The following is a 15,000-nucleotide window of genomic DNA, read 5'->3' on the forward strand; positions in this document are numbered from 1 at the left end:
ATACAAAATAAGCATCATAACAGTGGGTAATTCTGCGGTGCAGCTCCTGACAATTCGTTTTCAAAACTATTTTTGGTCCATGAATTGTAGTGAGAGCATACAGCTGAATCTCAATGGAATCAGAGAACTTTGAGGGGACAAAAATGTTTGTTTTAAGTCCAGAAACTCTGGTCTTAGACCATTAAAAATAAGGAAGGCAGAAGATGTAATCGCAGGCAACACATTTCTTTCCCCTCGATCAGTCCTAGAATGGACCACTTGATTCCCCAGGGAGAACAACTTCCTCAGCATAAATGCCCGCCTGGGCCAGGCCTTGGTGTCTTATCTGCCATTCAAAGCATCCATTAAAAAAATTTTTTTTAATGTTTATTTATTTTTGACAGAGAGAGAGAGAGACAGAGCATGAGTGGAGGAGGGGCAGAGAGAGAGGGAGACACAGAATCCGAAGCAGGCTCCAGACTCCGAGCTGTCAGCACAGAGCCCGATGTGGGGCTTGAACCCACGAACCACGAACCTGAGCTGAAGTCAGACGCTTAACTGACTGAGCCACCCAGGCGCCCCCCTAAAGGGCCCATTTAAAACCATAGCTTTCTATATGTACATGTTCTAATAATGCTATAATTAATGCTTTATTCAAACAGACATAAGTATATAGTGTGTATATATATATATATGTATAATAAAATTTACACATTTCAGGCGTATAGTGTGAGGAAATGTAGCAACCACCTCAGTCAAGGTCCAGCACATGTAGACCTTGTAGTCCTTTCCCTCGCCTCACCCCCATGTGTCTGCTTGCATCCCTTTCCACTGCATTCACATCGTTGCTGTCTGTGTTATGTCCAGGTTTTATGGATGTTTTCTACACGGGGAGCCACACTAAACAGAAGTGTCTGTGGTTCATCTTTTTATATTAAGAAAAGACAAAAATAAGAAACGGACATCTGTTCTCTGGTGGTGAGAGAAAATTTGGTTTATAATTGATTCACGAAATATGCGTGCAGTCAAAACCACACACCGGTGATCCTATATTTATGTGGCATTATTCATTGCTGAATTTGTCGTTTTGCCATCGGCAATGATACAGGAGTAGCAGTACATTTTTATTTCAAGTAAAAAAATAAATAAATAAAGTGGCAAGTCGAACAGTACATTTGGAAGCTGAGCGGATGCAGGGGTGTTTACTCAGTCAAGCAAGTTAGCAAGCTGCATGGGTCATAAATTTAGGTAGGTTAAAAAAACCAGCACCTGTAAATTATACCTAAATGTGTAAGTACAGTTTCCAAGATTGAAATGCAACAGGAAGAATGACTGTAGTAGGGAACATTATATTTTAAGAGATTATGTTTTATTTAAGAGGACTGTATTTATAGAAAATTATATTGGGGCACCTGGGTGGCTCCGTTGGTTAAGCTTCCGACTTCGGCTCAGGTCATGATCTCACAGTCCGTGAGTTTGAGCCCTGCGTCGGGCTCTGTACTGACAGCTCAGAGCCTGGACCCTGCTTAGGTTTCTGGGTCTCCGTCTCTCTGCCCCTCCCCTGCTCGTGCTCTGTCTCTCTCTGTGTCTGTCTTTCTCTGTCAAAAATAAACATTTTAAAAAAAAGGAAAATTATATTGAAAAGGACTACTGATATTCAAATATTTTTACCACATCATAGCTAAGGTAGCTTACTTTCGGTGCTGCAAACTCACTTTGAGGCCTGGATATTAACATGCAACGGATAACTTCTATAAAGTAACAAAAATTTAAGTATGTTAAGACCAAACTGTATTGTTTTCCTTCATTAGATGAATAGAATATTTTCTGGTTAGGTTTTGTCTCCTTCCAGTGAGAAGGATCTGAAACTTTCATTTTTTTTAATGTTTAAAGAAATTTTTTTAAACATTTATTCATTTTTGAAAGGCAGAGAGAGACAGAATGCGAATGGGGGAGGGACAGAGAGAGAGGGAGACACAGAATCCGAAGCAGGCTCCAGGCTCTGAGCTGTCAGCACAGAGCCTGATGCAGGGCTCGAAATCAGGGACCACGAGATCATGACCTGAGCCGAAGTCGGCCGCTTAACCCACTGAGCCACTCAGGCGCCCCCATTTTTTAAAAAGTTTTAAAGACTGAGTTAGAACTTGATCATGTATCAGAAGCATTGTCTTGCTCAGTAAGCTGTTGCCTAAACCTGCCACAGCTCTTTACCTAGAAAAATTTCTGTTATCTTAGGTTCTTAGAATCCTACAAAGGTGGTACAAAGTAAGCCCGCTAGGAAGATTCTAGACAGACACCGACCACTGTGTGTGGACTACAAGGCAGAATATGGTACGGGCTCATTAAGACCACTCCCCACACCTGCTGCCCCCTGCCCCCCCCCCTCTCCCCCCCCCCCCCCCCCCCCCCCCCCAAGCAAAGTGTATGTGTTCGGGCTCTCTCGTTCAGGAAAGATCTGTTTTATGGAAGGAATCAGAAAAGCTTCATGCAGCCTGTAACCTTCAGGGTGGGCCTTGAAAACTGATTAGTATTTTAGAGTAATTTTGCTGCCATAGTACAATGTGAAAGGGAAACTGTTTTTCCTTGTAAATTGAAAGAAATTTAATTAAATTGGGACTGGGTGCCTTCTTCAGAACCCCCTCCTTCCTACTTGGCCCCCCACATCCCTTCTCTCCCCTCCCCATCTCTCTCTGCCCAGGCTCTGCAGAACAGTGGGGTTTGAACTCCCGATCTTAATTTCCCTATTGAGAATTCATTTAAAAACAGTTCACTGTCAGAGCCATGTAAAACAAGCCCCCACTGGACTGTTCAGTGTGTGTGTCAACAGACCTACTTAGCCGCCCACTCACACCCTCTCCTCTGTCTCAGTCGCCCGGTGGAACCATGGCAACCCGCACTTGCACACTGGGGCTGCCAGAGCTGAAGACCCTTTCCTGAGATGACAAGTTTCCTTACCTGAGAAACCGTATCAGCCGATTTTACAAAGACAGCAAAAAGCCAGAAAAGCAGCTTATGGGGTCAGCTTTGCATTGCTTTTTCATCTCTGAATTAGTTAGCGTGGCTTTGAAAGGGGGATCATCTTTCATCTTTTTTTTTTAATGTTTATTTATTTTGGGGAGAGAAAAAGAGACAGAGCATGAGCGGGGGGAGGGGCAGAGAGAGAGGGGAGACGCAGAATCTGGAGCAGGCTCCAGGCTCCGAGCTGTCAGCACAGAGCCTGACACAGGGCTCGAACTTACGGACCGCGAGATCATGATCTCAGCCGAAGTCTGATGCTTAACTGACTGAGCCACCCAGGCGCCCCATCTTTCATCTTTTACATCAAATTAAGTCTCATGTCAAGAGCTCACTCTTCTATAATGTAAATAGCACCCTGTTTGGCGGGGGGCGGGGGGGGGGGGTCCCTTTCTGGGTTCATCAGTCTGACTCTCAAACTGAGGTGAGGGGGTGAGGGCAGATGTCAAGAATGCACTCCCGTGTAAAATATCTCTGAGGCAGAATGAACCTGAATAATTTGCAGATAGGGAACTAAATGAAATACCTCCTGTTGTCTTTGCACTCACACGACCTCAGAAAAAAGAAATTACTCTTAGCGTCAACGGGACTTCCAAAAGGATTTGACTCTTCCCTTACCTCATAGCTTGTAGCTGGCCCTTGGAATAGAGTTCTCCCCAACATCTGTTCAGTGTTAATAAGATACGGGGCCAGGGAATCCAGAGCCAAAGAATCCTAGAGGAGAAGAAACAGGCGAAGAAACTTTAGGGAGAGAATATGGCAAATAAGTATTTGGACATGTTTTCGCAAGAGGGAATCTGTTTCATTAGCGGTGCAGAGGAGTTTCTAGTTAACAGAATTGACGCCATTACTGTTAGTCAGCATCCTCCTAAGGTGTTAACCAAACTACCAAGTCCTTTCTTGGTGGAGAAGGGTGTAGACGTATAAGAAAGAAGAGTAGAGTGTCTTAGCGATCTTTCATTATGAAAAGTAAAATGTGCCTGAGCTGGTAGCTAAAGCCCAAATAAGAGGGCTGTTTTCTAAGTGCATCTGTGTGCAATGGAGCCCTCAGGCAGGAAGTATAGTCAGGGGCCGGGGTTTCCATAAATCAAGGCATAGTTTGCATTTAAGGGTTTATGTTTGTCTGTACAGCTCTGTTTTCCTCTCTCTCTCACTGTGGATTCTCATCCACTCTTATGTTCACCTGCTTGATTCTTCATTCTCTAGAGAATGGCTTTCTCCGTGTCTCCAAAGCACGTGCTGGAATATGGCTGCTAGCCGAAGAGCTGGGTTACCACGTCAGCATCACGCCTCTCCATGACTCCCACTTGCATGTTCCTGGACGAGAGACTCTGACTGGCCTAGGTTGGGTGCGTGGCCCTTCAGGTTTGACCCCCTCAAAAGGGGAGTACTAGGCAGGGACAGATGAGGGGGGCTTTGTAGGGCACTCATGGCAACTTGCCAGATTAGCTCTGTGGGTAGAGCACTGTAGTAATGGCTCTTCTAAACTGAGTGTTGTCTAAACCAGGTCTCTGAAAGTTGGCTGCTCCATGGAGAGCCAGTGAGGAAGCACTTGCCTCTTGCAGGCCCTGTCTCACGGGTGCTGGACGTGGGCCCTCTGCTGTGGTACAGAGGTCCTGGGGACTGTCAGCCCCATCTCCTCTGACTCCCACTGTCCATGGCCTGTTCTCTGGTAGCGTCCTTTACATTCTCGTTACTCAGAGCAGCCAGATGCTGTACTCCTACAATCAGTCTCATCAGTCAGAACGAGAGTGCAGGTTGTTGGCATTTCAGAGGGTGTGTTGGGCTGTGCCTGCCTTCTCCTCCCTTTGCTCCATCACCACTGCGTCCTCTTGCCACATGCAGGGCAACAAGAGTCTTTCTTGAGAAGTACCAGGGAAATAACTGCACAGAACCAGCCAGTTAATGGGCTAGTTGTGTGCGTCTGTGTGAACACATGGATCTGGAACTCGAACAGAATTGGCTTGGTCTGTGTTTATATCTATGCACATACACACACGAATGTGCACCTAATCCAGGACAGATCTAAATCCCCACAGAACCAGCCAGGGAATGGGTTAAACCTTGGTTCTGGCTGCAAGGAGAGAATGGGGAAAGGAAGACTTATCTTTTACCTTCCACGCCTTCCAGTAAATTAGTCAGCCCTCGGCCACGCTGGCAGCAGCTGGTCTCTCCTGTCCCTCCAGCTATATTGGCTTCAGGGATAAGCTCATCAAAAACCCATACATCAGGAAAGGCCTAGAAATTAATGCCTGTTGAGAAGAGCCAGGTCACAGCTTTGCTCCCACATGAACTCCAGCCATAAGTTGGAGCACCGAATTCTAAACTAGCAGTGTGGCACACGGCACCCTGGCACCCCCACTGTCAGACCCCACCCATGTACCCCATCCTCTGTATTTCCCAACAGAGGTTACTCACCATCCCATGGCTCAGTCGGCTGTCGAGCTGACTCAGGTAGCAATTGCAGAAACACTTTCAACAGACTGTCCACTTTGGACCTTCCCTAGAACTGGCAGAGGAGAAGGTAAGATGGAGAGGAGGGAGCATCTTTGAATTATTGGGCCAGTTCTAGTTTGTGTCCCCATTTGCACTTTCATTAGGAAAGACACTAACCTTGTGGGTGGCGGCAAAGAAGCGACTACCGTTTGACCTGTACTAGTGTCACAGCTCACTTGGCTTTGGTTTTCTCGAACCAAGTTGTCGAACAAAGTTGTTAGGAGGATTGAGTGAGGTCCTGCTATAAAGCAGAAGACATGGTGCCTGAGACATGGTAAGCCCCCAGTAAGACGTCAGCTTATGTTGTTATTTATCGAGTACCTGTTATGCGCCAAGCCCCGTGGGAGGTATTTTCCGGATAGCCACTCTAATCCTCACATCGGTCACGCAAAGTGGATCTTGTTTGTTCCTTTTGAGGAGATGGAGTCCGGGACATCTCACGTGTCCAAGGTGAACCAGTGTGTGAAAGTGCCGGAATCGAACCAGGCTAGCCTGGCAAAGCCGTGCCACCACTGTGGTTTCCAGAGTAAACAGTGTATGAGCAGACATCCTCTGTGTAAATGGGCCTGGGGCCATGTGCTAAACAACCCGCTGCTCCACGCAATTCAGGGTAATTCATATCCACTGAGTAAACGGACCATTCTGGGCAAGAGTTCTCTTGTGTCAACTTGCCTGTTCTAGGAATTCTCAGTATATACGTTGGAGCCCAACCAAAAATTCAGTGTGAGGCTGGTATTTCTTGAGATACCCCATGGGGCTTAACTAATACTAAGCTGAAGCGACTGTCTTATGCAGTGGTTTCACCCATGGGGCTCTTCCTTGGCATCTCCCAAGAGAGGACCTTTTAGAATAGCTCTGACACCCCTCAGTCCTGTGTCTCCAGGGGCACAGCCAGCACGCGCCCCCACAGGCTCACTGCCTTGATACCCCTCTCCTCACACACTAGCCTGAATTAGATGTTCTCTCTGTGTTCTCACAACACCTGTGCAAGCATGTTAGTGCGACCTGTCACATTGCTTTTGCATGTGTCCTCGTGTCTTCGTGCCTGACTGAGAGGATGTGTCTTCATGCCTGAGAGGAAAACGCTACGACCTACTCATCTCGCAGCCCCCGAATTTATCACACTTTTAGGAACACCAACAATAACCACACATGATCATAGTTGACATTTACTGGGTACTTACTTTTTTTAATGTTTGTTTGTGAGAAAGAGAGAGCGCGCAATCAGAGGAGGGGCAGAAAGGGGGGTAGGGAGCAGAGGATCCAAAGCGGGCTCCAGGCTCTGCACTGACAGCAGAGAGCCCAACGCAGGGCTCCAACTTACGAACTGTGAGATCACAAAGTGAGCCGAAGTCGGATGCTCAACTGACTGGACCACCCAGGCACCCTGCGCCATACCATATGCATTTTCCATGTAGGTACTATTGTGATCCTCACTTTAAAGGCAAGGAAGCTGAAGCACAAAGAGGTTCATTCACCCCCAAAGTCTCAGAACTGTAAGTGGTAGATCTGGACATGAATCCAGGCAATTTGCTTCTAGAACCAAGCTTTTCACGGTACTCTCTGACGCCGCCATGTAATAGATGCTTAATTAATTAATATTTACAAATGGATATACATGTGGATGGGATTTCTGTGTTTGGAGAAATGTGATATGGCCTGTGACATACTTAAGTGTCTTCCATAATGAGCATCATGGAGCTCTCTGGTACTTTCTGCGTCTTGTATTCTGCACTTCTCTCTGCCTGCTTGCACAGGCGAGGCACATAGCACCATGCTTGTGAACTTGAGTTCGGCACAAAAGCACTTTCTGCCTCAGCCGTTGACAGAGTCGTCCCGCTCCTGTGGGCATGTGACTTATTTGGAAAGTGGAAATAGTAACGGGAATAATAATTACACAGTAAATTTAGAATAATGGGAATAGTTAGAGGGAATTAAGTCCCCATTCTTGGAACACAGTTCAGGTTCAACAAACATGAGCAGATTTTGTTACTGTTGCTGCTGTCGAGAACATTGTCCTATCAGTGGACAAGAAGTTCTGAGCCAGTGTGAGTGATACTAAGTGATATTGCTGCAGCCTGAAATTTAAGGTCGTCAACCTCATAACAGAGATGTTTCGACCTGTGAGTTTCAGAGGACTGCAAAGCAGTCCAGAGCTAATGGAGTCTTCATTCAATACCGACGTCTTAGTCCGGTGGTGCAACCTGTGGGGTTCAGGGAGCCTCAGCAGAGAAGGGAACGAGGGACATCCATGGTCAGCACGGCTTCAGTGGCAGAGTGGACAGCTGTGGAACAAAGGCTGTCAGGAGATAGCTAGCAGCTAACGAGAACTAACTACCGTTTATTATACGGTTGGCAGTGAACTTCGCGCATAGTAGAGATTCATCCATTCATTCAATGATATTGAGCCAGGCACTCTTCTAGGCTCAGGGAGTCAATAATGACCAAAACAGATATCTAGGATATTCAGGCTTTATATGCCTCATCTCTACCAACAGAGTCATGTTTGATAACACTGTGATATAGATGCTATCTGTCTCGTTGGATAGTTCCATTAGATGATTTGATTACATGAGGGAGCTGAGTCTCAGAGAGAGGTTAACCATGCTTGAGACCTCATAACTGGAAAGTGGTGAACTTGGGATTTGAATCTAGTTCTTTCTGATGTTGAGGTCCATGCCTTAACCACAGTATGATGTCAAGTAAAGAGTAAATGCTAGAATCCAGTGTGTCTGCCTCTGTGTGTGTGTGTGTGTGTGTGTGTGTGTGTGTGTGTAGGAGGGGAAGGATACTTAATTCAGAAATATGAATAGCTGTCCTTGCAACACAGAAAAAATTGTGATCATCAATTTGCCGAACTCGAGCGGCTTCTAATCTTGAGCTCAGTCTATCGTTTTACTCTCTTCTGGTCAAAATCAACATGTCCTTGGCTGCCCTCAACAAAGAGAAAAACTTTTACGCTTAGGCTGATAAGCAGACAGAAGCCCTGAAATCCAGCGTTTCATTCCCAAGCATGCTGAGTAACTCCTGGGTGCCCTCCAGAGCCTGGACAAGGCAAGTGGGCACCCTGCCTGTTGAGATGTTGCCCAAACCCATGGAGCTAGTGTTCAAATGTCATTGACTTTGCATAGAAAGAGTGAAATGCTGTGGGTTGTTCAGGGCTGTGGATGGTGGGGCGCAGAGCCAGTGGGCCGCTACTGACCCATTCGTTTGGGCCTTTCGCGTGGCCGTTCTCCACGGATTGGGAAAGAAGTGTCAGATGCCGCTGAAAGGGAGAAGTGGGGAGGTCAGTTGGCCATTGCCAGGAGGCACACAAATAGCCCACAAGTAGTTCTGTGTTTGGGGTCAGGATCTTGGTGGCTTCATTTTGTTTCCAGGGGATGCCGTTGTTTCTGCCACTTAGCTGTACCCAGGCTGCCAGTTCCAAAGCTGTTCTACTTCCACTCGGATCCTGTCACCGTGACCTCACAGTGCAGGGGCAGTGTAGTCAAGGGGGAAGGACACTGTGCCGAGACATCAGGAGACCCGGGTTTGGGCTCTCTCTCTGTGCCAGCTGGCAGGGAGACCTTGGACAAGTGCCTTCGTTCTTGGGCTTTCCTTTTTGCACTCATAAAGTAGCAGGCAGAACCAGAGGGGGTATTTCCTATGATCCCTTCCGGCTCTAAAATTATGAGTTTGTTAATGCTTATTTGTAGGCTTAAAGTGTCTTTTTTATTCTCCTGCCCTGTATTCAAAAGCACGTTTCCTGCTCCTTAAGCACAGCATTTTTTCCATTGCTTCCATGCCCACTGGGCTGGTCCTTAGTGTTTGATAACTCTTTGTTGAATTAATGGATGACTTTATGAGGAAATATGAATGAGTGAAACCATGGGCACCCGCTGGTGTAGCTTCCGGACCATGGTTGCCGAAGGATCCCGATAACCCAGCTGAAGCATTCGAGTGACGCGGGCCCGTTGAAATCAGCTTCTAACTCTTGCTGCTGCTGTTGCATATGCCTTGTTTTTCACAATGATGGACTAGCATGAGTAGGGTTTATGTAACCACTTTTTTTCAATAATGAAGTGTTTTTCCGTGTCACTAATAATATCTTATTTAATTTTTAATGGATGCAACCTAGGCTATTGGAGGGTTTTACGTAGTTTATTTACCCAATCCCTTAATCTTTCACGTTGAGTTCATTCAAGTTTTTCCATATTACGTACAACGTGACCAAAGATTCCGATTTATTTTCAAAATAAAATGTATTGCTTTTGTTAACAGGGAAAATGTCTCCGATGAGTAATACTGTTCCCGTGACACCACTGGCCATCCCTGCTTAAACTAACATGGTGGTCAGTCTACCGGAAGGTGGTGTGGAAGCTACTGAATGCAGGGTGGCCCTTGCTGTCCGTGTGCAAAGAGACAGTGATTGCTATCAGATATACTGCCACTGAATGAGAAGAAAACAGTTTCCTAAATCCAAAGCAGTGTCCCTAAATCCAAAGCAATTTCCATGTCCCCTCTTGAACAGAATTAGGAGAAAATGTGGGTGTCTGGGTTGTACAGGAAGAAGATCCAGCCCAAGATTGGAGGCCTGGGTTAGAGCTCCCCTCTGTTCTTGGCCTCAGTCAAAGAGCTGAACCCTCTGGGCCTTGGTTTATTTTTCTGTGAATGAGAATATTAGTATTATTGTTAGTCCTGCCTGCCCTTTCATCACTGGTTCAGAAGACAGAAGCAGGGGAGGTTTGAGCATAAAATGAAATCGTAGGTACAAGGCTAATTTGAAGCATTAAAGTAAATGTTGTACAGAAGTGAGTTACAGAGAACGTGGGTCACTGGTTCTTTGTGTACCGTTCATCTCTGGAACTGTGAGCCGAAATGTATTGAGAGTTAACAGCGGTTTTTGAGCAAATCCTTACCGCACACATCACCGCTATTAAGGGGGAGCAAAAGCAGTAATTCAACCCTCTGCTCTCTGCAGGCTTTTTTGTTTCTAATCCTTGCCAGATGTAGACTGGCCGTGAGCCCAGAGGGTGAGTGCTTTCTGATAGAGGTGGTTTTGTTCTTGTCTCCCTTTTAGACAAAGAATTCTTGAAGGAGAAGGAGAAGTTGGAAATGGAGTTAGCAGCAGTGCGGACCGCGAGTGAGGACCACCGGAGACACATCGAGATCCTGGACCAGGCTCTGAGCAACGCCCAGGCCAGGGTCATCAAGCTGGAGGAGGAGGTGAGACGGGGTGAAGACATAACCCTGAGGGCCTCTGCTTCGTTTTCCTAACCAGCACCCCTGCCCGGAGCCAACTCCAAGGCGTTAAGTCAGGGGAGGGATGTAGGAGGCCTCCCAAATAAAAGTTCATACAAACACAGTTTATACAGCCCAGAACTAGGCAGAGTATGAAAGACAGCCGTGAGAGAGCACACTTTCCGCCTGAAAGCCAGCCTACCGCCCATTGGTGGGCAGGTGTCCAGGGCTGGAAATAAATGGAGGGATTGGAAACCACTGGTGCCTGTGGAGAAAAGAGACTAACCGTTTAAAAAAAAAAAAAAAAAAGAGTTTATCTGCTCTGTCTCTGGGCTTTTGATTGCATTAAAAAAAAAAGGGAGGGGGCAAAAGTGTCCCCCCAAAAGTGGAGGTGGCATTCAGCAAACCAGGCTCCAGTTTCCAGAAGTTGGCTCAGCTGGGCAGTGACTTCCGTAGTGCAGGAAATTTTGAGCCCTCTCAAGCATTATGGATGTAGCGGTCTCTGATTAAATCAACCCTTTAGATTAAGTTTTGTGAGGTAGACTTTGCTTTCCGGCCTACTGTGGAAGAACTTGAACGGCCATTTCTGAGGTTCAGGCTGTGGATGTGGTGGCAGGAAAGGAGAGGCCCGGGCAGGTAGATGGGAGCCTTCTGGACCACCCCTGTGGGCTCCCTGAGGTGGCAAATCCCCGCTATTACAGGGGCTGTTCTGCCCAGAGCCACGTGGAAAATAGAAGCTCATATTCCACACGAAGTACTGACCTGGGTGCTTGGCACACAGAAAACAGTGCTCTTGTCAATCCAACTGTGGCTGAAAACGAAAAGCTGCTCCTTCAGAAGACATGTCCTGACGCTGGGTAACCCCGGTGTCCCAGCACCTTCGACTTCAAGGTTCAAGCAGCTGAAGGGGGAGACTGTTAAATCAACAAAGGTCTTGCCCATTAGAAGCCTTTTAAACCCATGAATCCTAGTATAGAAACTGCAATTTACAAAAATGTTTATTTTTGAGAGAGAGAGAGAGAGAGAGAGAGAGCAAGTATGCATGTGAGAGAGGGTGGGAGGGGGCAGAGAGAGAGGGAGAAAGAATCCCAAGCAGGATCAGTGCCACAGAGCCTGTCTCGAGGCTCAGTCTCATGAACCGTGAGATCCTGATCTGAGCCGACATCAAGAGTTGGACGCTTAACCGATGGAGCCGTCCAGGCGCCTCTGCAGAAACTGCAATTTTAAGACTAGCATGAGGACCCCAAGCAGCAGTCCCAGAGGATTCTCTGTTGCCACTCATTAAGTAGGAAGTACATTTGCTGCAGACAGCGACCTTAATCCCTCAAGGACACAAGGTCTGTTTGGAGAAAGGGAGGCCAGGACTCCTCATTAAGGTTGTCACTGAAATTTCTTATTCAGGCTCCATCTCCATATATGGAGCCAAAGAGAATTAAAATTTTTTAAATCTTTTCATTTTAATATTTCTAATAAAATACAAGCTAATTGTGAGTTCCTTAAAGACAGGTTTTTTATAATCACCGGTATGGATCTTTTCTTGTTGTTACAGAAGGTCTTTGATTGCATGGAGCTCCTCCAAAATCTTTGTCCCCCTTCCAGCATGACTCCCTGTTCTCATTAAAGTTTCTTTTGAAAGGTCTTCATTCAGTTCAGGTAGCCCAAATTGAGTGCGTACCCTGACTTCTTTGACTCCAGAGCCAGACTATGGTGAATTAGAATCCTGACCCTACGATGTGTCAGTCTGCGACCCTGAGCAAGTCCTGTGACCTCTTCAGTCCTCAGTCTTCTCTCTCTTAAATGGAGATAATACAGCAGTTGTGTTCTTACTGCCATCAGGAGGATTCAACGAGATAATTGCATGTAAAGCACATGCTTGGCATGGAGGAGCTCCAAAAATGTTGGCTAATAAAACTGTTATTCTTTTTTTTTTATGTTATTTATTTAGTTTGAGGCAGAGAGAGCAGTGGGGGAGGGGCAGAGAGAGAGGGAGAGAGAGAATCCCAAGCAGGCTCTACACTGTCAGAGCAGAGCTCGACGAGGCTCAAACTCATGAACCATGAGATCACGACCTGAGTCAAAATCAAGAGTCACTCGCTTAACCGACTGAGCTACCCAGGCGCCCCTTAACCGTTATTCTTAATCACACTCAACCTAATATCCTCATTGCTAGACTTAAGGCTGATACAAAGGTGAATGAGACAGATCCGTGCCTTCAAGGAACTTGCTATTGATTAGGAATAGCAATTCTCTGTTTAGCAAACATTTGTTGAGTACTTTGCAGGATGTCAGGTACTGTTGCAGGCATTAGGGACATACTGTGTCCTCTGCCCAACAGGGACCACAATGAACAGATCTCATGGCCCTTCTGTTCGAATGGCTGCACGCGCAGAAAACTGTATACAGTGTAGGATGTGCTGTAAGTAGTGTATGAATGATACTCACAAAATGTTTCCTCAGATCAGTCCTCTTCTGGCACAGGAACCTGCAGTTAGTGGGTCCTTCAGTGTCTGTTCGGTTGAAACAAGTCATCAAAAGCACAGTGAAGGAAAGAGTTTGATGAACACTGATGCCAAGAGCAGGTTTAGAGAAGGCTGTAAGGTTGCTGCCCCCTACCCCCCTCCACGAAAGGTCAGAAGCACCTCCATTTTATTTCAGTGGCTTTGGCTGGGATACAGGTATAGCTCAATACGGTGCTGTCTGCTAAGTTGAGAAACCGCCTTTTGCAGCAAACTCTTAAATCACTAGCATGTTCCAGCTTGCCGGTGCAATCGTGGGTTGAACTCAGGATCTGAATCACCTGCAAGGCATCAGCACACCCAGGTGCAGACAGGAAATACCATCTGGTGTCTTCTCACCCACAACCAGATCAAGTCAACACCTCAGCCTGGTTTTTGGCATGAGCCAGTTCCCAGAAAGTTAGAATTGGGCCTGGGATTTATGGACACGGACCAGACTCCTAATTGGAAGAAAACAAAGTTTTCATGATTCTGAATCTGTGCCTGATGGGACATTTACATAAATCCTTTTTACCTTAGTTTCCGTCTCCTCAGTTTACAGGTAGTCTTTGGGGCTGTTAACTACTCCTCTGTAAAGGGCTCTGAAGTCTTTTAGGAGAAAGTTACTCCACAAATATCTGAATAGGAAATTTTATATTTATTCACACACAAATGGGTACACATGCATGTATACATACACCTACAGTTATTATAGAAGATTTAAAAATTGCAGAAAAGAATAAGGAAGATGAAAAGCTACTGTTGTGCCATACACATAAACATGGTGATGCTTTTAAGTAATTTCCAGTCCTTTTTTAATTAAAAGAATTTTTTTAACATGTATTTATTTTTGAGAGACAGAGCGAGACAGGGCACGAGTGGGGGAGGGGCAGAGAGAGGGGGGTACACAGAATCCAAAGCAGGCTCCAGGCTCCGAGCTGTCAGCACAGAGCCCGATGCGGGGCTCGAACTCACAGACCGCGAGATCATGACCTGAGCCCAAGTCGGCTGCTTAACCGTCCAGTCTTTTTGTTTTAATTTATTTACTTATTTATTTTGAGAGAGAGAGCAAGCATGAGTGGGGGAGGGGCAGAAAGAGAGGGAGAGAGAGAATCCAAAGCAGGCTCCAAGCTGTCAGCACAGAGTCCAACACGGGGTTCCATCCCACGAACCTCCATGAGATCGTGACCTGAGCCCAAATCAAGAGTGGGACGCTTACCTGACTGAGCTACCCAGGCGCCCCTTCCAGTCTTTTTTTATGCATAGACAATAGATAGATGGGCAGGCAGAGTTTTGAGCACATATATAGTTTTTGATTCTGGGTTTTCCTTGTGGCACTGAAAACTCTTTACTGGCTTCCTTTTCACTGTCTGCAAATGCTGTGATCGTTAAGCGATTACCAAGGATGGAGCTCAGAGCTATACACGCTACTGAAAGCGGGCGCCCTAGTAGGGTCTTTAATTCCTGGTGGCCTTTGTCTGAATCCTTTCTGCCCCAGCGCACCAGGGGGATGGCGGTAGGGAAGGCACATGCACTTGCAGTTCAGATAGGACCCCGGGTAATCCAACCCCCCACCTCCACCCCAGCTTTGAGTACTGCCGGTCTGAGTTCTCTGCTGCTCTTCACTGTCCCCTGCTCAGCTACGAGAGAAGCAAGCCTATGTGGAGAAGGTTGAGAAGCTCCAGCAGGCCCTGAGCCAGCTGCAGTCTGCGTGTGAGAAGCGAGAGCAGATGGAGCGGAGACTGCGGACCTGGCTGGAGAGAGAGCTGGATGCGCTGAGAACGCAGCAGGTGAG

General features: G+C 46.6%; 1 protein-coding gene across 6 annotated transcripts in view; it reads left to right on the forward strand.

The window, feature by feature from the left end:
- The window catches only part of AMOTL1 (angiomotin like 1), a 123,841-nt gene that overhangs the window by 94,422 nt on the left and 14,419 nt on the right, over nt 1-15,000 (forward strand). For all 6 annotated transcript variants that reach the window (XM_049653935.1, XM_049653942.1, XM_049653950.1 and 3 more), the window contains 2 exons: nt 10,550-10,695; nt 14,846-14,995. In XM_049653935.1, coding sequence (XP_049509892.1) covers nt 10,550-10,695; nt 14,846-14,995 — 296 coding nt within the window. The remainder of the gene's footprint in view (nt 1-10,549; nt 10,696-14,845; nt 14,996-15,000) is intronic.

The sequence above is a fragment of the Panthera uncia genome, chromosome D1, assembly GCF_023721935.1.
Source record: "Panthera uncia isolate 11264 chromosome D1, Puncia_PCG_1.0, whole genome shotgun sequence".
In the NCBI taxonomy this organism is placed as follows: Eukaryota; Metazoa; Chordata; class Mammalia; order Carnivora; family Felidae; genus Panthera; species Panthera uncia.